Source organism: Coloeus monedula, assembly GCF_965178545.1.
Source record: "Coloeus monedula genome assembly, chromosome: 1".
Lineage (NCBI taxonomy): Eukaryota > Metazoa > Chordata > Aves > Passeriformes > Corvidae > Coloeus > Coloeus monedula.
Genome location: NC_138781.1, coordinates 158,972,450 through 158,998,000, shown reverse-complemented (window position 1 = coordinate 158,998,000; position 25,551 = coordinate 158,972,450). Strand labels below are relative to the sequence as shown.

The 25,551-nt window shown below is 54.7% G+C and overlaps 1 protein-coding gene across 2 annotated transcripts; it reads right to left on the bottom strand.

The window, feature by feature from the left end:
* Positions 1 to 690: 690 nt before the first annotated feature.
* LOC309586401 (1-phosphatidylinositol 4,5-bisphosphate phosphodiesterase gamma-1-like) lies at positions 691 to 19,655 on the bottom strand. 2 transcript variants are annotated; one of them, XM_082303221.1, is made up of 32 exons: positions 18,796 to 19,655; positions 13,056 to 13,205; positions 12,853 to 12,946; positions 12,692 to 12,739; positions 11,886 to 11,970; positions 11,675 to 11,755; positions 11,549 to 11,583; positions 10,985 to 11,057; positions 10,786 to 10,887; positions 10,587 to 10,705; positions 10,425 to 10,510; positions 10,117 to 10,237; positions 9,858 to 10,026; positions 9,548 to 9,667; positions 9,285 to 9,392; positions 9,003 to 9,190; positions 8,645 to 8,845; positions 8,407 to 8,526; positions 7,959 to 8,142; positions 7,611 to 7,688; positions 6,292 to 6,395; positions 5,990 to 6,086; positions 4,830 to 4,896; positions 4,381 to 4,544; positions 4,169 to 4,265; positions 3,849 to 4,073; positions 3,090 to 3,238; positions 2,774 to 2,888; positions 2,495 to 2,656; positions 2,007 to 2,095; positions 1,722 to 1,906; positions 691 to 1,643 (listed from the first exon to the last, which is right to left on the bottom strand). In XM_082303221.1, the coding sequence occupies exons 1-32, from the start codon at positions 19,013 to 19,015 to the stop codon at positions 1,592 to 1,594; spliced, it is 3,888 nt and encodes a 1,295-aa protein (XP_082159347.1). In that variant the 5' UTR covers positions 19,016 to 19,655; the 3' UTR covers positions 691 to 1,591. The 2 variants fall into 2 exon arrangements, with proteins under 2 accessions (XP_082159347.1, XP_082159348.1); XM_082303222.1 differs by having other exon boundaries at positions 10,587 to 10,681.
* Between the last annotated feature and the right edge of the window lie 5,896 nt (positions 19,656 to 25,551).

Here is a 25,551-nt window from a genome sequence, read left to right as displayed (position 1 = left end):
TTTGCATCCCCATGGACCCATGTCCCTATGGATCCGTGCGTGTGTCCCCAGGGACCCAAATCCCTGTGGATTCACCTGTGTTTCCATGGACCCAAATCCCTATGGATCTGTGTGTGTGTCCTCATGGACCAAAATCCCCATGGATCCTGGAGTGTGTGTCCCCATGGACCCAAATCCCTATGGATCCGTGTGTGTCCTCACAGACCCAAATTCTAGTGGATTCACATGTGTTTCCATGGACCCATGTCCCTGTGTCCTCAAAGACGCATGTGTGTGTCTCCATGGACCCTCATCCATATGGATTTGTGTGTGTTCCCATGGACCCAAATCCCTATGGATCCATGTGTGCATGTCCTCATGGACCCATGTCCCTATGGACCTGTGTGTGTCCCCGTGACCCCATGTGTGTCCTCATGGACCCGTGTGTGTCCCCGTGTTCCCATGGCCCTGTGATCCTGCATCCCTGCGTCCCTCTGCCTTTGTGTCCTGTGTCCCCTTCCTGGGTGGCCTTGCCTGCCACAACACACCCCCAAGTGTCCCCACTGCTGCTGGGACAAGGGTGACACACTGGATCCAGGATGACCAAGCCACCTCCCATGGGACATCACCCACCCCGGGGACACTGAGGTGGCAGCAGAGCTGGGAGGGGACAGCAGGTCACAGCAGCGGGGTATAAATATTGGCTAAATAGATTTATTTTCATACAAAGAATACACAGGTCCCCCCTGCCGGGACACCCCGACCCCAGGGGACACCCCAAGATGTCCCCAGCCACTGCCAGGCCGGCCACCACCTCCATTGGCTTTACTGGCAGGATCTGTCCCTATTCCCAGAGTTTGGTGACAACTCTGGGTCACCCTCTGGGGCCACCTGGATGCCGGTATGGACCTGGCGCTTGCTCAGGGCAACCTGTCACAGGCCACCCTGCCCTGTGGGACACCCCCAGACTTGGTCCCCTGCTCCCTTGGTCCCATGCTGGGACATCTCTGGACATTTTGGGGTTCCCCTTGTGCCCTAATACTGTGGCTGGTACAGACACCCCCTCCCCCCACGCCGTATGTACACGCTAGATAAAAGAAGAAAATACAGATATTTATAGCAGGGGAGCAAAATACCCCCCTAGCCCCCCCAAAAGTGTCCCCTGTGTCCCCATCCAGGTGCCTCACCACCAGCCAGTCCTGTCACCTGTGCCCAGGATGGAGGTGGCCGGTCCTGCCCCATCCTGGGCTGGCTGGGCCCCTGTGCCTCAGTTTCCCCATCAATCATGGGGCTGCCATGGGATGGTGGGACATTGAGAACGTCAGGTGAGGAGGAGCCACTGTGGCCACCCCGTGAGGACAAGGATGTGGCCACGAGCCCCAAGGAACATGGGATGAAGCTGGAGGCAGCTGGGATTGAAGCCCGTGTCCCACCTCCCACCTCACCCCTGTCACAGGCACAGCTACCCAAGGTCCCCTTTCATCCCCGAATTTGTCACGCCGCTGTCACCCAGCCCTGGGCATGGTGGGAGGTCTGGATGTGGCCACCCCACCTCCCTTTGTGGCAGGAGAGGAGGTGGCTGGGGGAGCTCCTCAGCTCGAGTCCCTCCAGCTCAGCTGCGTTTGGTGACCATCTGCCGGTCCCTCTTCTTCTTCTCCATCAACCTGGTGGGGAGCAGGTTGGTGGCCTCAGGGACCCTCCCAAGAGGGACCTCCCAAAGCCACAGGGAGGGGACAACTCACTTGCGGTTGCGGACTTCAGTGAGCTCCATGAGCCGCTCCTGGGCTGCCCGGAGCTCATCCAGGCGCTGCTGGTAGCGGGAATCGCAGCCGTTGGTGCGCTCGTAGCCGGAGACCTGGCTGGAGAGCTCGCTGGCACGGTCCCGGAGCTGCTGGATGGATGAGTAGAGGTTCTCCTCATCTTCCTCCTGCTCCAAAACAAGAGTGTGAGGCTGGTGGGGTGGGCAGGATACCCCAAAGAGTTGGTCCCCCTTGTTCCAGGTTTCCCAAGCCGCCTGGGCCACCTGCCTTGGCATTGATGATCTCGATGTGGATGAGGAGGGAGGCGAGCTCCAGGTCCTCGGTGTAGCTGTTCTTCAACGGCACTGACCGGTAGCCTGGACACAACATCACAACATGAACTCAGCACCACAGCAGGGTCTGAGCCCCTCACCATGGCCAGGACCCCAGGGTGATGATGCTGATGACAATTGCAGGGGGGTTGCACTAGAAAATCTTTGAAGGTCCCTTTCAACCCAAACCTTTCTATGACTCCATGATCTATGATGGAGATGATGATGATGACGATGATGATAATGATTGCAGGGGGGTTGGACTAGATGACCTTTAAAGGTCCCTTCCAATCCAAACCCTTCTATGATTCCATGATCTATGATGGAGATGATGATGGTTGCAGGGGGGGTTGGACAAGATGATTTCTAAAAGCCCCTTTCAACCCAAACCCTTCTATGATTCCATGATCTATGATGGAGATGATGATGATGGAAGGACCATACCTGTTTTGAGGCCCTTGACGGGGAATGTGGCTTGTGCCAAGAAGTTGGGGTCACTGAACATGTCTTCCTCGTACACCACAAAGCGGAGGAAGGCGAACTCAGGGTTGTTGATGTCGAAGACGAACTGCTTGAAGAGCCAGACAGGGTTGAAGCCATTGTCAGCTGTGGGAGAGAGCACAAAAGCCGGTCCCATCACCCACATGTCCTCTCAAGAGGACCCCAGAAGGCACAATCAGGGTTGTCCCCAAGGGTGGGGACATCTCCCCTGTGGTCCCTCACCTACAACATCTGTCTTGTTCTTGCTGTTGTCATACTCGGAGCCACAAACCTCCACCTCCACAAAGGGGCACACGATGCTCCTCCCGTTCTTGGGCAGGTGCCGGGCACCAAGGATCTGTGGGAGAAAGGGGAGGAAGAGGATGGTGAGGTCCAGCCACACTGGATGAGGAAGGACTCCGAAGAGTAACAAGCTCCATGGAGCAAATATGTGGCTGGAACATGTAAAAACCATCCCTGGTTGACCCAAAAATAAGGAAGGAGTTCCCATCTTGATGGTGACCACCTCGAGGTGGTTTTGCTGTCCTTGCCCACTTGCCTGCAGCTGGACTGTGATGGGCTCCACAATCTTCAGGCTGTTCTTGTCAAAGGGGTCAAAGGTCTCGTCCCTCATGATGTCTGGCTGCAGGACGTAGCCGCTGCGGCCACCAAGCATGAAGAGCGCCTGGTTCAGCTGCATCGGTTTGTCTGTGGCCGTGGGGACAAAGAAGATCTGAGAGTGGGGTTCAGGGACCTCCCTGAAGTCCTTGGGTAGAAGGTCCTGCCCTGCAAACCCAACTAAGAGTCCCCAACCCTGGTTGGAGCAGGGATGCAGCTGAATTTTGCATGAATCATCCAAGGACTGCATGGAGATGTCCCTACCAGGATGAGGGCAAAGACTGGAGAGCATCCAAACCACCCGTGTCCCCATCAGGATAAGGACAAAGGTTGGAGAGATCTTTCAAACCACCCCTGTGTCCCCATCAGGATGAGACAAAGGTTGGAGAACATCCAAACCACCTCCATCAGGATGAGGACAAAGCTTGGAGAGATCATCCAAACCATCTCCTCTATCCCTATCAGGGTGAGGACAAAGATTGGAGAGATCACTTGAACCACCTCCTGTGTTCCCATCAGGATGAGGAAAAGGCTGAAGGGCATCTAATCCACTCGTGTCCCCATGAGGATGGAGAAAAAGGTTGGAGAGATCACCCAAACCACCTCCAACAAGACGACCCAGGGCAGAAGCATTGGGGATGGGAATTTTGAGACAACCTTCAGGGATGAGCCCAACAACAACCCCAGGAGCAGGACTTACCGGGCGTCTGGAAGTTGAGGGCCACAAGTTGGCTCCCGCAGATCCACATGGGCAGCGGGTCATAGTTGGAGGAGTCCAGGCGCTGTCCTTTGGGATAGATGCGGCTAAGCTGGCGGCGGTTGTACTGCAGGAACTTCTTGCCCTTGCTGCGGTTGGCGTATTTCTCTGCCTTGGTCTCCGGGAAGGAGGACATGTCCCGGTAACACGCCTTGTCCGTGCCAATCTCTGCAAGCACCGAGTGGCCATCAGGGAAGGAATGACATCTGGATGGTTCCTCCCATCTCTCTCTTCCCACACTCATCCCATTCTCCAGGACTTACTGTCCTCATCGAACGGCACCGGCCGGCAATACACGACGAGCTCCGAGAGCTCCAGTGCGATCTTCTTCCTCCGTTCCATGATCTTCCCTTCTTGCATCTGCATGAGGGAAAACAGGAGCTGCAAGTCTCCCCACAGACTCTTCCTCTGGAGACAGTAGGAACAATCTCCATGAGAAAGGGACCATCCAGCCCCATCGTCTGCGTCCCCTCACCCTGGCGTCGGCGTTCTGCGTGGCCTCCCGGATCTTGGCCACCCACTCGCTGAGTTCCTCCTGCGTGTCCGCGGCCACGTCCAGTGACTGGGCTGCGTGGGACATCTGCTGGGAATGGATGGTGAAGACAAATGGTTTGGAGCTCCTCCCGTCTTTGGAGATAACTATAAGGACATCAGAGGGGGGCTTTACTCGAAGACATTCCCAACGGATGGCTCTGTGGAGCAAACGAAACCTCAGCGGTCCCACTCCCAGGCCCCCACCAGCCCCTCCTGGCACCCCACCATCCATCAGGATCCTCCTCCTCTGAGGATCCCATTTTTTTAATGTGTGGCTTCAGGTTTCCCTGCTGAAACACGCCCATGGAATCAAGGGAAAATGTCCCCTGGATCATCTGGACATCCCAATTCCTCCAAATTCCCCCCAAATCCTTAAGTAGGGATACTCACCGATGTGGCAGGATGGGACATCAATGAAGCCCTTCAGGAAGTTCCCCAGGGGGCTGTTTTCTGATGACTGCAAGAGAGGAATGAAGAGGGAAAATGTGGGAGGCCTGTGGGTTACAGGAAGCCACCCTCCAGCCCTCTGAGTCGGACAAATCCGAGCAGAAGAAGGGAAAAAATGCCCAGGAGCATCACCCAAAGAGCTGGGTTGGAGCAGGACCAGGAGCATCCCCCAGCATCTGGATAAGGATCTGGGCTGGTACAGGGCTGGGAGCATCCCTCAGCCTCTGGATGAGTGTCCAAGCTGGCACGAAGCTGGGAGCATCCTCCAGCTTCCAAAAAAGGGTCTAAGCTGGAGTGGGGCCAGGAGCATCCCCCAGATTCTGGATAAGGGTCTGTCTTGGCACGGGATCAGGAGCATCCCCCAGATTCTGGATAAAGGTCTGGGTTGGAGCGGGACCAGGAGCATCCCCCGACTCTGTGGGACCGGGAGCATCACTCAGATTCTGGATAAGGGTCTGGGCTGGAGCAGGGCTGGGAGCATCCTCCAGTTTCCAGGAAAGGATCCAAGCTGGAGTGTAGCCAAGATTATCACCCAGCCTCCAGACAGAGATCAGGGCTGGAGCAGGACTGGGAGCATCCTCCAGCTTCCAGTAAATTGTCCCTAGTGGGAGTGGGGCCAAGAACATCCCTCAGCCCCCGAATAAGAATCTGGACTGGAGCAGGAGCATGAGCATCTCCCAGCCTCAGGATAAGGGTCTGGGCTGGAGCAGGACCAGGAACATTCCTCAGACTCTGGATAAGGATCTGAGCTTGTACAAGACTTGGAATATCCTGCAGCTTCCAGAAAAGGGACCAAGCTGGAGTGGGGCTGGGAGCATCCCACAGCCTCTGGATAAAGATATGGGCTGGAACAGGACCAGGAGCATTTCCCAACTTTCAGAAATAGATACAAGTTGGAGTAGGGCCAGGAATATCCCCCAGCCTCTGGATAAGGGTCTGGGCTGGAGCAGGACCATGAGCATCCCCCAGCCTCTGAATAAGGATCCAAGCTGGAGCAGGACCATGAGCATCCCACAGCTTCAGGATAAGGATCTGGACTTGCTCAAGACTCCTGGGAGCTTCCAGTGTCCTCGCTCCCAGGGTCCCGGGGAGGTGGCACTCACGGCCTCATCCTGCTCCTGCCCCTGGGTGCCGACGATCTCCTCCACGTAGTTGGCCGGGAACCAGAGCTGCTTCTTGCCCCCGTAGTCCCCCCGCCACCTGCAAAGGGGTGAGAGGATCAAGGCGAGCGGATGGATTTTGGGGAGGGGGGGACAGCGGTGTCCCTGCTGCATGCGGTGCCGGGGGGTGGGTGGAGAAGGGGTGGGGGGACAGAGAAGGAGGCTGAGTTAAATCCCGCCGTGGGAATACCCGGGGTGTCCTCTCCACCTCCCACCCACGGTGACACCCAAGTGACCGCCCTCACCAGCCGCCGTCCTGCTTGTCCACGTTGTGGATGATGGCCTGTTTGCAGAACGACAGCTCATCCTCCCGTTGTGCCTTGTAGTCATACAGAGCCTTCACTGTGCACTGGGGACACCGGGAAGAGGGACACGTGTGTCACCACCCAGCATCCAGCTCCCTCCTCAGCCCCCAAGGTATGGGATCCTGAGGGTCTGACACCCCAAATTGTAGAATCATAGGGTGTTAAGGGGTTGGAATGGACCTTAAAGGTCATCTCAGCACAACCCATCCCACCATGGGCAGAGACACCTTCCACTATCCCAGGTTGCTCCAAGCCCCATCCAACCTGGCCTGCAACACTTCCAGCAACAGGGCATCCACAACTTCTCTATCCCGGTGTCTCACCACCCTCACAAAAAATTCCTTCCCAATATCTAACCTAAATGTCCCCTCTTTCAATTTGTATTCATTACTCCTCATCCTATCACTACAGCTCCTGACAAAAAGTCCCTCTTCAGCTTCCAAATTGCTCATGCCGGTGGGATGGGTTAGAGGGGACAGGAGGGCTGGAGGTGCCTGTGGTCCTGCAGGATCACCACGTTCAGAGCAGATCAGGTTCATTTTCTGGGACCTCCCAGTGGTGTCTCTTGGTGCACTGAAGGGTTAATCCCCTGATATTACCACATTCCCTGGAAAAAAACCTCTGGGTTAAGTTTTCCTGTGTGTGGTGTTGTCCTGCTGCAAAGGGACCATTAAGGCACCAGCAAAGCTGGATGATGGGATTGTAGAATCACAGGAAAGGAAACTTAGGGCTCCAGTCCAGCCTCTTCCAGGGTCAACTCCAAGACCAATCCAGTCTCAAAAACCTTCAAGGCTGGTGATTGGGTCAGCTTCAAGATGCACCTAATCCCAAAAACCTCCAAGGGTGGAGACTGGGTAAACTCCAAGACCAATCCAGTCTCAAAAACCTCTGAGGATGGAGACTGCACCACCTGAGAACTGACCCTAGACCTGCTTTTTTGGGATTCCCCAGTGCAAAGGGATTTCCTTGCTGTTGGGGCAAACTTCTTCCAGGTCCCTGCTCCAGGCTGGGGTCTCTCCAGGCCTGTCCCACCACCACTGTGACAATGCTGTCACTGGAGCTTAGACTGTCCCCAGGTGATGGTGATGTGGGCTGGGTCCAGCTCCAGCATCACTTGAGGGCCAGAAAAACACAGCACAACATCACTTTTCGGGTCAGCGGTGGTGGGAGGTGTGGTGGATCTGGGGAAGGACCACCCAGGAACCCCATGTCATGTCCCACCAGCCACCACCTCCCAGGACACCAGCTCAGCCCCTTACCCTGGCCATTGGCATCTTGTTGGCCTCTACGTAGAAGTGGGGGGTCCGCACCTCATACAGGGCTCCATAGTCCAGCTCCTGCAAGGAGAAATTCCTGAGGGGGTCACGTGGATGTGGGCAGGGGTTATGAGGAGATGAGAGGAGGTTGAGCAGGACCTAATATCCCCTTGCAACTTGTTGGAAAAGGCAATTATGGTGGAGTTTAAATGCTGAGTAATGACTGTGGAATGAGCTTGGCTAGTTCTGGTTGGGCTCCAACCAAAATTCTGGAAGATGGTGGAGCTGAGGACAGAGCTTGGTTGCCCGTGGCACAGAACCTCTACCATCCCCACTGCTGGGAGAACTCACAGTGGTGCCCATCTTCTCCAGGGTCTCCTCATTGATGGGGTAGCGCAGCTTCATCTTGCGGTAGAGCGGGTGCTTCTCGTAGTAGCTGATGAGGTCCACAAGGCTCTCGAACTCGGCCGAGCTGCCCAGCATGAAGAGCCGCCCTTCCTGCTGGATGCGGCAGTGCTTGATCTTCCCCTCTGCCCTGGGGCCAGGAGAGACGGGAATGGGATGGGTGAGGGGTGGCCGGATCCTGGTTCGGTGATGGGGATGGGCGAGAGGTGATGCTTGGGGATGCCACCAAGGTGACCACCCCAAGGACATCACCACGGAGAGGGTTTCCACTTCGCAACACCATCACGTGACCCACCATGTCGCCCACAGCAAAGCTCTGCCACCTAGCTTGGGGTCACAACAGACAGTCCTCAGCTTGGCCAAGCCCAAATGGCCTCGTGGTGGCCACACTCACCGGAAGGAGATGGCATAGGAGTTGGGTTCACTGCGCTTCCGCACCAGGAATGCTCCATCCCGTGGGACCCGCATCAGCATGTGCTCGGCCTGGAGACGCGTCAAGCTGGCGTGGTACCACCTGGGCAGGGAGAACATGGAGACGGGGAGCTGGCATCAGCATCTCCACACCCTGCTGGGGCTGGAGGAGGCTGATGGTCCCATAGGATTGAGGGGATGGGGATTGGAAGGATCCTCACTCTTTGCTCTCATGGGCGTTGGGTTGGGGGACGGGGTCGGTGAGGCGCATCTCGAACTCGTTGCAGCGCAGTGGCACCTCCCGGTAGTGGCAGATGAGGCTGTAGAGGCTGTCGAAGACCAGGTTGTCCGTCAGGTAGAACTTGGTGGCCCCAGCCTCCTGCCGTGAGTGGATCCGGCAGTGCTGCACGCGGCTGGACCTCCTGCCATGGGGGTGGGAGAAAGCAAAGTCAATCCGGGTTCACATCCCCACCATCCCGCACTTTGGGGTCTACATGCTGCACAAAAAGGTGACATTTCTCCCTAAAAAGTCATTCCAGCCACCAAACCAGGATCCTGCCTCTCTGCTGGAGCTCCTACCAGAAGGACAGGGTGTAGTCTCCCACGAAGGTCTCGCTCTCACGCACCAGGAAGGTGCCGTCCTTGCCGCCCGTCTCGGTGCAGTACTCGTGCAGCAGCTTCTCCGCGATCTGTCGCCCGTCACGGCCACCCCCGAGCTTCCCATGGAACCACTTCTCCGTGAAGTGCAGCTCGTTGTTGTTGAACTCCTGCAAGTTCATTCCCAAGTGGGTGTTGCCACCCTGTCACCCTCCCCACAGAGTTGCCACCTTGCCCTGTGGACGTGTCCTGCCCATCACGCACCTCTTTCTGCTCCACCTCCTCTTCATCCTCGTTGAACTGGTAGCGGGATGTCTCCTCCGAGTAGTAAATCTTGTTGCTTGTCAGCACAAAATAATGAGGGCTCCAGGTCTGGGAAGGAGGAAGAGCATCACTGGGGTGAGAAGGAGGATGACATGGAGGGATGGAGCTTTGAGATCGGGTTTTTAATTCCTCCCATCCCCCACAGCATGGCAGTGGTCCAGGAGAGCCCATGCCAATCCCCAATGTCTGACATTGACCCTTACGTGGTCGATGGGGTCTTCAAGGTAGAGAATTCCATTCTTGATGGAGTTGCTGATGTCGTTCTCTGAGTAACTGGCGGTGGAGACCTCCTCGTACAGGTTCCCTTCAACCAATTTCTTGTGCTGGGGGACACCCAGGGAGGGGAGATCAGTGGTGGCCATGGTGTGCCCATCACATCAAGCTCCCAAACCTTAGGATCAACCTCCCACAGGTCCCTTCCCACCACCCCTTGTTCTCCTTGGCCATCTTTTGGTGTAGAACCCCACACAATCTGTGTCCCTCCTGCAAAGAGGGGTTTTGCCTGCTCCTCACCTTGATTAGGATTTTCTTCTTGAGTTGGGTGGGCGAGGGCAATTCATCGGCATTGATGTCCACTGGCTTGGTGAGGAGCATGTCCCCAAAAACCTTCTTGAAGTGGGAGGCCATGTTCCTCTGCTGGACGATGCTGCAGTGGTCCTCGATGGAGAGGATGACAGGGAACCTGGAGCAAGCAGGTGGGAATGGTGGCCTCAGATAAAGGTGAGGAAAAGATTGCCAGAACTTGGGAATCACTGGGGGATCTGCGGCTTACTCGGAGGTGACAAAGGCGTGCTCCTTGATGGTGTGCAGCACATCCAGGAATTTGATCTTGGAGGTGAGCGTGTGGCCATGGTAGATGATGGGGAGATCATCCGGGCCATCCCAGCAATCCACTGAGAAGGAAAACACCTTGGTTAATTCATGTTTGCCACCAACTACATGGTGGGAACCATTTTTTTGAGACCCCAAAGGACAGTGAAAGACCTTCTGCCCTGGTACCACGGGATGGGGGCAGGGAATGGTCTGTTTGATGGGACATGAGGGATTCCAGCATCCCTGTGAAGGGCTGGTGGGACTCACGCTCGATGCAGCGGCAGCCCATCCGCAGGCACCGGGCATACGCTTCCAGGGAGGACTCACTGGAGAACTGATCTCCTGTCAGGTACCTGCAGAGGAGAGACAAAGATGAAGGGATGCTCATGATTGTCCCTGAGAAAAGCCCATGTGAGGAAAACTCCTTACGTGTTGTGGGATGAGGAGATCCAGTACTGGGACAAGGGGTGGTTCATCTCCTCGGGCACAACACGCTCGTACTTAGCATCCATCACCATGTTCTCCTTGGAGAAGAGGTATGTGAGGAACTGGGGGGGGGGAGAAGCAGAGAGGTCAGTCTGATGGGGCTGGGGAGATCCCTGTGGGGACACTGCCTGGGGCCACCCACCTCATCCAGCTGGAAGGAGGGATCCGACGCCTCGTTGGAGCTCTCCTTGAGGTAGGAGCACATGTAGTCCCGCACCAAGCCCACGTCACTGGCCCAGGACTCCTGGGATACAAACATGGCTGTTGTTAGCGGGGGTGGAACTGGGCTGGAGCATCCCATGGGGGCTCCCTAAGCTGCAGAGTTCTTGGGGAAACCCCACCTTCTGGTCGTGCAGCAGGAACTTCTGGAAGTCGTAGAGGGACACTTGGCACAGCTCGGGGCGGTCCACGTTCCTGGGACAAGGAGCATCCACCAGTGAGGACCAGGAGAAGGAACTGGGATAGATCAAGTCAAGGCCTCCAGTGCCCACCTGCAGCTCAGCCTCCCCATGACCCCCATTCTTGTCAGTCCCTCCCCCCTGTGACTGGGAGAGGCCAGCACCAGCTGGAATGTGCAGCGTTGTCCAAGGATACTGGGAGGAGGGCAGGGTGACAAGTCCCTACATCCCTGGCAGCCCTCCCATCTCCCATCCCTGCTTCCATCCTCTCTCCCATTCCCACTCCAGTGTCTGCTCACCTCTTCTCCCATCCCTGCTCCTATCTTTGCTTCCATCCCAGCTCCCATTGTTGCTCCCACACCTTCTGCACCCACATTCCCATCCTTTCTTCCATCCCTGCTCCCTCTCCTATCCCTTCTCCCTGCTCTGCCCCACAGTCTGGCAGTATTTCTTTCTCCATAGATCCAACTCTTGGAATATTGATTGGGATGGGAGCTGGGAACTCACCGCAGGGGGAAGGAGAGCTCCAGCTGCTCGATGACCTGGAAAGCAGAGGAGGGGTCCAGGCTTAGCTGGAGGGGAACACATCACACCAGGATGGGGACATTTGGGAGGCCAATCTACGGATCTTACCGACTTCTGGGCATCAAACATCAGGTTTTTGTAGAACTGGATGAAGTGGGAAAAAGTCATCTCATTCCTGGCTTCCACTTCCTGTGGGAGATGGGGCTGGATGAGAGTGGTGCCACCCAATCGGAGCCAGGGACACCAGGATGGCTCCAGCCCATCTGGGGTGGGTTGAAGAGCATCTCCCTCATAGCTGGGATGTCTGGAGGGTCCTTACCACGAGTTTATCCCTCAGGAATCTCATGTTGGGAACTCGGTAGTTAACCTGGGGCAGCATCGCCTTCAGGTCCTTCACCGTGATGCTGCCGGAAGGAAAACCAGAGTCAGGGCACTGCCAGACTGCTGGATGGCTCCCAGCTCCCAACACCAAGGGTGCCACCCCAAATCTTGGTGCTTGGCATGGGGATCCCACCCTCCTGTCCTGTGGATCCCTGCAGTGGCTCAGGAGCCAGGGAAATTGTGGATGCCCCATCCCGGTAAGTGTCCAAGACCAGGTTGGATGGGGCTTGGAGCAACCTGGTCTAGTGGAAGGTGGAACTGGATGATTTTTAGTGTCCTTTCCAACCCAAACCATTCCGTGATTCCATGTTTCTGAGATGAATTATGTGGTGTCTGGACGAGTGTGAGCAGAGAGACAAGGAGAGGAAAAATCCAAGAACCAATCAGGAACTCTAAGCCATCATCCCACTTGGAGATGATGCCCATTCCCATCCCCATAATAATTTAAGTCCAAATTCCCTTGGTTTTGGGGTTTTCCTGTCTTGGGAAGATAATTATGGGCTGCATTAATGGCCTGGCCCCTCTGGCACTGGTGGAAATGTGGCATCAGGGTCCCTGTGGTTCTCACAGTGACAAGGTCATGACCTGCACCCAAATCTCTGATTTTCGGTGCCTTCAAGCATCCCAAAACCCCTGGTTCCTTGTCCCACAAACCTCACCCCCAGTCTGGCTCAACCTTCAGATTTGGGATGCAGCTGGGGGAATATGGTCCTGTCCAGCTGAACCCACCGTGCTGGTGCTCACCTGCCTTCCCGCGCTCGGTCCATCCCATCAAACTGCTTCCGTAGCCACCTGGGAAGGAAGGGATGGACAGAAAGTGCTCAATCCCAAAGAGGACCAAGCCCAGGGTGGGTTTTCTCCCCAAAACAGGGACCAGGAAATGGGATCTGGTGGTCCTTCCTCACCTCTCAATCTGCAGCGGGGTCTGGGCTCTCTGGGTGTCAGCCACCAGCCAGTTGAGCCCCGTTATCCACAGGTTGATGTCCTCCTCGCAGAAAGCTGGAGGAGGAAGAGCAGGGTGGTGAGGTTGGGATGGGAATGATGGGATGCTGGGAAGGGCGTGGGACCCCAAATATGGACACAGGGAATGGGGAAGGACCCAACTCACCGGCCACGCTGAGCGTCCGCAGCCTGAAGTCCATCCCGTAGAGGATGATGAAGCACATGGTGAAGTCCAGCTTGCGAGCATCCTCGGGGTAGCGCTCGAAATCCCGGGAATTCTTTCCCAGGCGGATCTCCTTGATCTCCCGAATGTCGACTATGGGGAGAGAGGAACATGGAACTGTCCCCTGCCACCACAGTCCCAGATGAGGGGCTCAGGGAAGTGGGAATTCCAAAAGACCATGTGTCCTCTGGAGAACCTTGTCCCCAGGATGGGACACCCCCAGGAGCGTGTGATGGAACTGTGGGTGCTGTGGCCACTTGTCTTTGAGGGAGACATGGCCCCAGTGTCCTCCAGTGATGTGTGATGGCACCATGGGTATGGCACGTCCTTTGGGGAACCGTGTTCCCAAGATGGGGTGTCCCTGTGGCACTGCCCATTGGAGCGGGATGGCACTGAGGTGCCACGGCCATGTGTCCTCCAGGGATCCGTGTCCCAGGATGTCCCCAGGATGGGGTGTCCCTGCACTGCTGCTGCAGCTGACACCACCACGGATGCCATGGCCATGTGTCCTCCAGAGATCCATGTCCCAGGATGTCCCCAGGATAAGGTCCCTGCAGTGCTGCTACAGCTGTGTGACAAGACCAGGATGCCATGGCCACGTGTCCTCCAGGGATCAACATCCCAGGATGTCCCCAGGATGGGGTGTTCCCTGCAGTGCTGCTGCAGCTGAGTGACACCACCATGGGTGCCACGGAGAAGCGTCATCCAGGGATCTGTGTCCCAAGGACAGGGTGTCCCTGCAGCCCTGCCTCCACGTGCCTGATGGTGCCTCATCCCTGTGTCTCCAGGAACTTGTGTCCCCAGGACGTGGCATTCTGACAGGGCTGCCCACTCCTTTCCCAGTTTTGTGGCTGCCACGTGTCCTCCAGGCTCATCCTACCCCATTCCAACCAGCAAATCTCCAGTCACCTCGTCTTCCCCATGCCAGACCCTGTGCTGGGATAGGCTGAGCTTGTGTTTTCATTGGAGAGCTCTTCCCAAAAGTGGCAATTTGGAGCCCTGGCAGCCGGGACCGCAGGGTGTTGCTTTCCTGCTGCTCTGCTCCCTCATTATCCTGCTAAATAAAGCTCCAATGGTGGCGGCAGGGCTGGGTTTCCGGACCACGCTCTTCCTCACTGCTACTCCACCAAGGGAGATTTCCAATTTTCCCAGTGGGCACAACCCAGTGGGAGCAAGAATAATAACATAATATTCGTAACAATGCACAAAATTGTTCTTGATCCCACAACCATCACCCCCTGGGCAGGTTTGTCCTCTGGGAATGAGCCACCGACACCGGAAAGGGCTTTGTGTGACCCAGGGCAGCCGGACCACCTCGCCAGGGGTATTGTCCTGCCGAGGAAATGGGTCATTTCCCGGAGAATTTCCAGCCTGACTGCGTTTCCGATGTGGTGGTAGGGAAGGCTGCAGACGTGCCTCGGTGGAAACCCTCAGTCGAATCCAAAGGGGAATCCAAAGGGGAAAGAAAAGCTGAATGCAGAGAGGAATAAGGGATGGGGGAGGAATCGGGCTGATTAAGCAAGAAAAGAGGGGAAGAATAGTTTTTCTTGGCGGAAAAGCTCCAGGAAACAGTGGAGGCTTTATCCAGCCTTCTTTTGCTGGATGACCGCAAGCCAAATTTCATGGATCAGGGTGGGATTTTAGCACAAGTGACATACAGGAGCTCTGCACCCCAGCACGAACTTTGTTTTGGGGTAAGATCTAGAGGAATGAAACTCCGTTGTCTCCGCATGGCTCCCATGGCTTGAAGCAATCCCTCTTCCATAAAAACAGGCAGATTTGGGGGATAAAAAGGGGTTTATAGGTTAAAAAACAGCCTCTCAACCCCAAACTTCCCCATCCACAAGGTGCCAGGGGGAGGTGAGAAGCCATTGGCTACCAGGGCTTTGCTAACAAGTTGTAATGCTGCTATTCCTTGGATTTAATTCCTCCAGGATCCGGCCTTGCACCCGAACTCTGGGTTCTGTTCCTAATCCCAAGATGGTTTGTGTTGGAAGGGACCTTAAAGACCATCTCATTCCAGCCTCCACCATGGGCAGGGACACCTCCCACTATCCCAGGTTGCTCCAAGCCCCACCCAACCTGGCCTTGGACACTTCCAAGGATGGAGCAGCCACAGCTTCCCTGGAAAACCTGTGCCAGGGCCTCACCACCCTCCCAGGGAAGAATTCCTTCCCAATATCCCACCTATCCCTGCCCTCTGGCAGTGGGAAGCCATTCCCTGTGTCCTGTGCCTCCATCCCTTGTCCCAAGTCCCTCTCCAGCTCTCCTGGAGCCCCTTTAGGCACTGGAAGGGGCTCTGAAGTTTCCCTGGATCCTTTCCTTCTCCAGGCTGGACATTCGCAGCTCTCCCAGCCTGGCTCCATGGCTGAGGGGCTCCATCCCTTGGAGCATCTCCATGGCCTCCTCTGGACTCGCTCCAGCAGCTCCACGTCCTTCTGCTGTTGGAGACCCCAGAACTGGAGGCAGAATTCCAGGTGGGGTCTCACCTGAGCGGGGCAGAGGAGCAGAATTCCCCCTTTCCTGCTGCCCACATTATGGGATCAGCCCAGGACATGGGGGAATTACTGGGCTGTCAGCACCAGTTTTTCGTCCACCAACACCCCCAAATCCTTCTTCCCAGGGCAAACAGCTCATTCCCATGAAAAACCAGGGGAAGAGGGAGCGGCGCGGGGCTGCACAATACACCCGAGCAGCAGCTTCCTGGAAACCACATCTGCAGCGGATTTGCCTCGATCCTGTCAGGACTCTGTCTCCAAACTCCTCCCCGCATTGTCTCCATTGTCCCGGGCTATTAAAACACTCTGGAAGTCGGTTCCAGCTGCGAAAATCCCTTTTCTTTTCTAATGCAAAGCGAGGAGCGTGGTGCAAAAAAGATTTGGAATGGTGGGAAGATGATGGAGGAGCAGGTTTTGCCCAGTGGGATTTTAGGGATGCTGAGAGCCTGGGAGTTTTTTCAGGCATTAGGAGGGAAGTAAAGGGAAGGGAGGGAATGGTTGTGCTGGGAATTCCTGCTGACCTAGACACCTCAGTCATCCCTTCTTGCAGGATGTGGCAGCTCAGACTCTCCTGGACAGGGGGAATTGGGAGACTGTATCCCACCGGGATCCCTGTCGTGTGATTTAAAAACTGGAATAAAATATTTCCTCCTGGTCCAACAGCGATAAATCCCAACTGGATTTTCTTCTCCCCAAAAAGTCCTGTTTCTAATTATTTGCCATTAACAAGGCTGGAGGTGTCATCAAACCATCTGTCCAAAATCCTCTTGTATTTTCCGCGCTGCCTTCACCCCTATTTCCTTTTAATTTCTTGTAAAGATCTCTTTTTTGGGCTGTTTTCCACCAGATTCCTTGCTCTGGGAACTGGGGTCTGCTGAGGGCGACAAGGTGGAAGTTCTCCAGGATGAGGTTAATTTTGGCGGCCATGCTCCAGGCAATCCCAGGCATGGACACATGGACACATGGACACATGGACACGTGTCCAGAGGATGCTTAACGAACCGTGTAATTATCCTGGAGGTCCAGGGAAAGGCCAGGATCCATGTCCTGGCCCTGACAGTCCCTAACAGAGACATCAGCACTTCCCACTAATCCCTCTCCAAGCGGGATGCCGGCTTGAAGGGAGGGATTTCAAATGGTCTGGGCAGGCGTGAGGTCTGGGAGATCCTGGCACTTCCATAAGATCACGGAAAGTTGGAAGATGTGAGCACAGAGAGATGGAGCAGGGGATGAGGATGCTCCAGCCCAGCACCAGGATGGGGATTTCTCCCGCTCCTAACTGGGAAAAGCGAATGGTGGGATAGGGTAGCAGGATTGCACCATTTCCAGAAGGATTTTCCTCCTTTTTTCACCCTTCTGGATGGCCTTGGAGGATGCCTGCTCATTCCCACAGGGAAGATTGAGCTGTTGTATGGGAAAAGACAGATCCTAAGGCTCCAGAGGGGAAACTGAGGCACAGCATCGTGAGCAACCTGAGATCCTGACCCGGCAGCGCACGGCGCTTCCAGAAAAAACAAGGAGCTGGAAATGTGTTATTTCCATGACTGGATAACGAGCTCTTCTCCATGAGGACCTAAAACACCTCTCCAAAGCTGGGTGCCCTTCATCCCATCACCTCCTGCTCCCACAAATCTGCTCCTGTGTCCAGGAATGGATCCTGCTCATGGCTGCGCTCTGCTCCGAGTACCACCCTCCTTCCTGGCTCAAAGCTGGAATTCAGCCTCAGCACCAGCCCTCCAAGCAGGAGCTGAACCTTCACGGGGATTTTTGAGGGAGTCATTGGTGATTTTGGAGGAGGCCCTCCAGGAAAAAGGCACCTCCCAAACCTCTGGGATGGGCTTTGCCATCATCCAGGTGAGGTGATATCCCAAAACTGAGTTCCTGCCCTGCACGGGGATGTGGGATGAGGTGATGGTGTAGCTCCATGTCACCCCAGTCCCGGGTTTCATCCACTGGATTTTTTTAGCTCAGTTAAAGCTTTGAGGTAATGAGCACCAAGACATGGAGCCCCAAGAATCCCCAGTGTTGGGAGAATGCCCCAACAACCTCCCAACCACCACTGAATCCACATGGAAAGGTGATTTTTATGGATGCTCCAGTGGGGTTTTGGAGTTAAAAGCACCGTGAGCAGGCACAGCGGTGACCATTCCTTTCCTTCCTTCCCAGGGAGGATATAAATCCCTGTGGATGAAATGGGAGCAGCTTGATCCCACAGAGCACCTTCTGAGGTGAGATGGAGGAGGTGAGGGTTGCTCAGCCCAGCAGCTCCTGCTTTTATGGGAATCACCCCGTGGCCAGGCCCTGACACTGTAGGACATTGCATAGCAGGGAACATCCCACCGTGGTAGGACATCCCACTCTGTGGGCTGGAATTCCACAGTCACCCCACCATGGCAGGACATCCCAACACATCCAGGAACCCCACAGCCAGCTACCCCTCCATGGAAGGACATCCCACCACAGCCAGGAACCCCACAACCAGCTACCCCACCATGGAAGGACATCTCACCACAGCCAGGAACCCCACAACCAGCTACCCAACAACCAGTTACCCCACCACCAGCTACCCCACCATGGAAGGACATCCCACCACAGCCAGGAGCCCCACAGTCGGGCACCCCACCACAGTAGAACACCCTGCCATGGCCACAAACCCCACAACCAGATCTCCCCATGGTAGGACATCCCAACACAACCAGGAACCCCAGAGACAGGCACCCCACCACTGCAGGACACCCCAACACACCCAGGCACCCCACAACTAGTCACCCCACTACAGCAGGACATCCCACAAAACCCAGGCACCCCAGCACATCCAGGTACCCCACAACCAGTTACCGCCTATGTTAGAACACCCCAACACATCCAGGCACCCCACAATCAGTCCCCACACTAAAGCAGGACACCCCAACACATCCAGGCATCCCACAATCAGTCCCCCCATTAAAGCAGGACACCCCAACATATCCAGGCACCCCACAACCACTTACCCTACTACAGCGGGACACCCCAACATGCCCAGAAACCCCCCCAGCCAGTGACCCCAGCACAGCTCAGTGTTCCACCAGCACATCCCCAGCCCCCCAGCACCGCTGTCCCCCCAATCCTCCCTGTCCTCCCCAGTCCTCCTGGTCCCCCCAATCCTCCCTGTCCCCCCCAGAGCTCCTGGTCCCCCCGATACTCACTGTCCCCCTCCACCTTCTCGGGTGTCCTGCTCCAGATGATCTGGCGCGTCTCCAGCTTCACCTGGAAGGTTCTTCTCTCCGGCCTCTGCGACTTCTTCTGGTAGAACAAGGTGAGGACGGTGCCCATCTCCAGGCAGCGCAGGATCCTGCCCATGTCCCCCGGCTCCATCCTGGCGTCCTCCAAGAAGCCATTGACGCTGTTGAGCCTGGCCATGGACATCTTCACTGCTCGGCCATCGCCCGGCGGAGCCGCACAGCCGGGGTTGTCTCATGCAGGAAAGGACGGAACCAAAGGGCCGAAAGCTTCCCTGGGGGATTTTTCTGGGATCGCCCCGGGCGTGGGTTTCCTCTACGGACGAGCGGAGCACGGCCAGGACACGCAGCCGGGATTGGCGACAGCGGGGAGGAGGAAAAGGCCGGGCTGGAGGTACCGTGACCTTCGTGTCACCAAGGCTGGATCCGGCCCTGGCGTTGGCATCCAGCGGCGGTGGGAAAAGATGGACAACGCCGGCCTTGCTCGCGGTTGAGTATTTTTTGGACGTGGAGAGGGAAAATCCAGCCCCCCCAAAAAAAATTAAAAAAAAAAAAAAAAAAAAAAAGCCAAGTCACCCCAAAAGTGATGGTGGCAGCGTGGAGGTGGCAAAAATCCACCCACCCCCTCCCCGCCCCGGCCTCCGGGCCAAGCGGGGCCGGGGTTGGGAATGGGGTGCGGCGAAAGGGTGTAGGGAGGTGTTTGGGAAGCCTTGGGGAGCAGCGGGATCGCGGTGGGAAAGGATGTGGGATGCGGGGTTGGGGTGGTTGGTGGTGGGTGGGGAGGTGGGAAGAGGTGGGGGGGTGTGCGTGTGTGTGGGGGGGTTCCCACCGTCCGCCCGCCCGCCCGCCGCCCCTTTTCCTGCTGCTCCTTAATTTCGGGCTGATGAAATGGACGCCCGGAGGAAACTGCAATCACACATGGCCGGAAAGAGATCAGAAAGGAATTTAAAAAAAAAAAAAAAAAAAAAAAAAAAAGAAGCAGGATCTTGGAGAAAGGAAAATGCGAGCCGGAGTGTGGGGGAAAAGATGGCTGAGGGTGACATCTAGAGGAATTCCGGATGGGAATCGCATTTGGGGGTGGGGGGTATCCCAGCGGCTGTGGGGCACCTTGCGATGGGGCTGACTGGATGGAAAAGTGTGTGTCTGTGGGGGGGGTTTGGGGAAAAAAAGGGTTAAAGAAAAGCGGCTGCCATGGGTTTAGTTCCTGGCTGTCCCTGCTGTGACGCTGAGCTGGGAATGAAGCTCCAGGAGTGACTGGGATTGGAGTCATTCCTGTCATGAGTTTTGCGCAGCCTCAACTTGATGGGAAAGGGCTGGGGAGTGCAGTGTGGGGAAACATCTGGAGAGAGGGGGGAAGGCAGCAGGTGACAGAGATTGGTGTCACAGCCCCTGTTTTGTCCCTTTGATGGATTCTGTGTGGGAAAAGCTCTGGGAATTGTGTGGGGATTTGGGGGAGGCAGAGGGTGAAGGGGGACCAGGGGCACGTGGGGTCGGCACAGGATTCCTTCCTGGCTCCCAGAAGGGGATTTTGTGGTGCTGGGCTCTCCTGGGGAATGTTTGGGATCCTAGTGATGGATGCTACAGCATCCAGGGGTGCCAGTGATGGAGGCTCAGGAACTTGGGGATCCCAGTGATGGAGGTTCAGAAATCCAGAGATCCAGGTCCCAGGCTCATCCCACAGTGTAGGCAGGAGGAGAAGGGGGAATTCTGCCCCTCTGTCCTGCTCAGGTGAGACCCCATCTGCAGAGCTGCCTTCAGCTCTGGGGTCCAACAGCAGAAGGATGTGGAGCAGGTCCAGAGGAGGCCATGGAGATGCTCCAAGGGCTGGAGCTCCTCTGCTCTGGAGCCAGGCTGAGAGAGCTGGGAATGTCCAGCTGGAAGAAGGGAAGGATCCAGGGAGACCTCAGAGCCCCTTCCAGCTCCTCAAGGGGCTCCAGGAGAGCTGGAGAGGGACTTGGGACAAGGTATGGAGGGACAGGACACAGGGAATGGCTTCCCACTGCCAGAGGGCAGGGATAGATGGGATATTGGGATGGAATTCTTCCCTGGGAGGGTGGTGAGGGACTGGAATGGAATTCCCAGAGAAGCTGTGGCTGCCCCATCCTTGGAAGTGTCCAAGGCCAGGTTGGGTGGGGCTTGGAGCAACCTGGGATAGTGGGAGGTGTCCCTGCCCATGGCAGGGATTGGAACTGGATGACCTTAAAAAATCCCTTCCAATCCAAATTATTTTGTGATTCCATGACTCCAGTGGGGCTGGATGGCCATGGAGCAGCAGTTTGCACCAGCTGGCAGTGGCTCAGTGAGGATTGGGATATCTGGGATTTTACCCCCATGTGGGCTGGAGTTGCAGAGAGAGAAATCTCCATCTTTCCACTGGCTGCCTGCAAATCTCCCCTTTCCCAAAGAATTTGGGGACATAGAGGGTGGAAAGGAGATTGTGAAGGGATTTTATTTTCCTCGCTTTATCCATGAATTAACTTCTGTTTCCCCCCCTCCTCTGGAGCAAAATAAGCTTTTGTTCAGGGCAATAAGCTGCAGAGATAGTGGCTGCTTGTGTTTATCTTTTCCATTTCCAGGCAAAAATCCCATTCCAGAGCCCCCTGAACGCCAGGCTGGGAACTGAACATCCCGACCGGAGAGAGCTGCGGTGGATGGAGGATCAGAATAGAAGATTGTTTTTCCACAGGGGACTGAGCAGCCGGGGTTTGGCTTCTGATGTCCATCCAAAACACGTGGGTGGAGAAGGAATGCTCTGTTTTCAGTCGGCGATGGAATCACTGGTTTAATTTTAGCCTCTCTGGAGCAATGCTCGAAAGAAGGAGTTCCCAGAGCAAAGCACCCTATGGAGGCTGGAAGAGGCAGAGGAGCTGGAGTCTCCATGTGGCTCCCAGGAATTGTGGTGTTTCCCAAACTGGTGATGATGCTGAGCACCCAAAATTCATGGTTCTTCTTAAAAAACTCATCCGTGCAGGTCAGAGGAAGCATTGGGACATCGTGGAGCTGTCGGGAGGACAAGGAGAAGCCATGGATGTGCCAAGCTCTGTGAAGAGGAGCCCCACCAAAACACAAAGGAGCTTCAGTGGGTGAAATGGCAGGAAAAACGGATCCCAAGAGCAATCAAGCCAGTTGAATTCCCTCTGTGACTTTCGGATGTGCATCGACCTCTGTTTTTCTGAGTGGTGCCGCCCACAGAGCTCCAGAGATCCAGCTGGGAGAGGGACCAGGTCCAAAAAAAACCCCAGGAAGGTCTCAAAAATTCACCGCCTTCTTCCTGAAAATCCTTCCCTCTCATCCAGGGCTCTGATGCCGCTTTTCCCTCAGCTGCTGTAAGATCCAGCAAAAGCCACGGCTCAGATTGTCAGGAACAGTTTGTTTCCCCTCTCTTTGGTGCTGTTGTGAAATTCCTGAAACCAAAAGGATTTGCAAATGTTTTTTGCAAGGAACACAGGAGTGGCAGGTCCTGCAAGGTGGGAATTTGGTAATGGCAGCTGGTGGTGTAACTACATTAAATTGGGATAAAACCAGATCCTGGGATGGCCACGGGCTCTGGGAAGAGCTCTGCTGGACAATGCTGGTCAGTGGTGCAAGATGAGCATCCAAACAGTATTTCCAATCCAAATATTTACAATTGGCAGTGTATGGATTTTTTTCTTAACCTTTCCAAGCAGGGAAAAGTCCAAGGCCCAAGCGGCTGGGGAGCAAAGTCCTCTCCCCTTCCCAGCTGAAGGTGGATCAATATGGATGTTTTCACACGAACAAGTATTTTTGGGCATTCTGCTATTGTTTCCTGGTGGATTGGTTCTATCCCTTGGAATTGGCACGGGAAAAGTCATGATTCCATTGCCAGGATACGGTGGAGAATCATGGGATGGTTTGGGTTGGAGGAGACCTTCAAGATCATGGAATTCCAACTCCTTCCATGGGCAGGGACACCTTCCACTATCCCAGGTTTCTGCAAGCCCCGTCCAACCTGGCCTTGGACACTTCCAGGGATGGAGCAGCCACAGCTTCTCTGGGAATTCCATTCCAGTTCCACATCACCCTCTCAGGGAAGAATTCCTTCCCAATATTCCGTCCATCCCTGCCCTCTGGCAGTGGGAAGCCATTCCCTGTGTCCTGTCCCTCCATCCCTTGTCCCAAGTCCCTCTCCAGCTCTCCTGGAGCCCCTTTAGGCATTGGAAGGGGCTCTGAGGTCTCCCTGGATCCTTCTCTTCTCCAGGCTGGACATTCCCAGCTCTCCCAGCCTGGCTCCAGAGCAGAGGGGCTCCATCCCTTGGAGCATCTCCATGGCCTCCTCTGGACTTGCTCCAACATCTCCACATCCTTCTGCTATTGGAGGACTCCAAAACTGGGTCCTGTGAGTCTCTGTGGTCACCTCCTCGCTCAGTAAAGAAAACACATTTTGCTGTGGGATGTCACAGCCCCTACGATCCCATTCCTGCAGAGCAGAGGATTTAGGACATTTTCAGATTAATTGAGGTTTTTGATCCATGGTTGGTCCTTCTGCCTCTGTGGAATTGCCACATGAACCATCCTGAATTCAGTGGGAGAACCACAGAGGAAGATTTGCTCTCCCATCCCTGCTTGAAATACCTTGGAAAATAATTCCTACTGGGAATGACAACAACATGGAAGCACAGAGATCATCCCTCTGGTTTCTCCCTTTCCCAGATACGTGGATTCAGGTCTGTGTGCAGCTCCTGCCCCAGCAGCCACACTGGAGGCAAGAAACATCCTCAAAAACCAGACACCACAATAAAACCCCCAGCATCCACTTGATAAATGCCAGCAGCTTTTCCTTTAGGATCCTGCAGCCGTTTCTTTTCCTGTTACTGACATTTCCCTCTCTGTTTTCCATCTAACCCAGGAGACATCTCCTTCCCTTGAGCTTTGCTCCGGAGTCTTGCTGTTATCAGCAAAAAAAAATGTGAGTCGAGAGTTTGTTTGCCCTTGGGAAGCACTTTTCTTTTTTTTTTCCCCCCCTTTGAGTTAAAATAGGAAAAAACTTTTTGGAGAAGAAGCAAATTTCTTCAGTGGTAAATAATTGCTGAGCTCCTCTCGGAGCTGGGGCTGTGTCCATGGATTTCTGTAGGAATGGGAGAAAGGGTTTTTAGTAGGGCTAGGAGTGACAGGATGAGGGGTGATGGATTTGAACAGAAAGGGGAGAGGTTTAGGTCGGAGATAAAGAGGAATTTGCTCACTAAGAGGATGGTGAGATCCTGGATTGGGTTGCTCAGGAAAGTTGTGGATGCCCCATCCCTGGAAATATTAAGGAGGGGAAGGAGAAAGACACATGAAAAAGGAGGAGGAGGAAGAGGAGGAGAGAAAGAGGAGAAGAAGGAGAAGGAGGAGAAGGAGAAGGAGAAGGAGAAGGAGAAGGAGAAGGAGAAGGAGAAGGAGAAGGAGAAGGAGAAGGAGAAGGAGAAGGAGAAGGAGAAGGAGAAGGAGGAGAATGAGAGACAAAAAAGGAGAAGGAAAAGGAGGAGGGAGAAGAGAAGGAGAGAAAGAGAATGAGGAAGAGAATGAGGAAGAGAAGGAGGGAGAGAAGAAGGAAAACGAAAAGGAAAAGGAGAAGGAGGAAAAGGAAAAGGAGAAGGAAAAGGAAAAGGAAAAGGAGGAAAAGGAAAAGGAAAAGGAAAAGTTCTGTGTCTGGATCACATCCCATGAGCCCATGCCATGGCTGGTGCTGGTAAAGGAGGGAATGGGTCACTCACCTCCAGGCTCTTTTCTTCCCAATCCTTCGGGAAAAGGATGCAGGGAACAACCACTGACCTTGAGACTGCGCAGGTGATGTTTTAAACCTTCACTCTCTTGATTTTCCACTTGCTTCTGGATTCTCTCCCATTTCTTTTTTTGCATTTTAATTAAGGCATCTCCCTGAAATCTTGACACAATGATCCAACTGAGACTCACAAGTGCTGGAAGACATTCCAGAGAATCTGTGGAATTGTTCCAGGCCAGGTTGGATGGGGCTTGGAGCAACCTGGGATAGTGGAAGGTGTCCCTGCCCGTGGTGGGGGGTGGAATTCCATGACTTTGAAGGTCCTTTCCTATCCAAACCATTCCATGATTCCATGATGTGCCCCCAGAGAGAACGACTGCTGTCCCACACCTGCTGTGCCTACAAATGGATCTCTGGCAGTGCTGAGTGTTTTAGGATCCACGGATCCTCTGGCACTGGATCTGCCCTGGGATAGTGCTTTAGGACATTGGAAGGATTTATTTTGGGCTGAACGAGACAATTTGATTCCTTTTCCATGTGTTCCCTTCCCTAGGGTGTTTACTCACACCCAAAACCCTGCACTTGCTTTTGGGTTTTTTTTCCCCCTTTTAAAAAAAAAAATTAAATTAGACTTCCAAAGTGTCACAGAAATTTCATTAATTAAAAGTGCCATGAATTTCTTTTGGATATGTTGCTTGGAACAGGAATGGGCTGGAAAACCAAAAAAAAAAAAAAAAAAAGGATTTATTTTAATATTTAATATTTTAACATTCTCATTTCTCCTTTGCCCTCTGCACAAATCCCAGGGGAGATTCAGGAAATTCTGCCAGCTGCTTGTCCCAAGGCAGGATGCTCCTCTCTATTCCCTGGAGAAGATCCAGTTCATGCTTCAATTGCTGCTTCTCCTCCTTTGGATACCCCCATCCCAAAGCTCTCCCGATGGAAAACATCCGAGGATGACCCCAAGTGTGTCCAAGATCCTCCAAACTTTGCATTTTCTC

Excerpts from the sequence above, each read along its gene's own strand:
- LOC309586401 (XM_082303221.1), bottom strand. The coding sequence starts at position 19,015 with ATGTCCATGGCCAGGCTCAACAGCGTCAATGGCTTCTTGGAGGACGCC. Across the intron at positions 8,846-9,002 it reads GACTACACCCTGTCCTTCTG|GAGGTCCAGCCGCGTGCAGC; the intron begins GTAGGAGCTCCA and ends CCCCCATGGCAG. Across the intron at positions 6,087-6,291 it reads GACAAGCAGGACGGCGGCTG|GTGGCGGGGGGACTACGGGG; the intron begins GTGAGGGCGGTC and ends ACCCCTTTGCAG.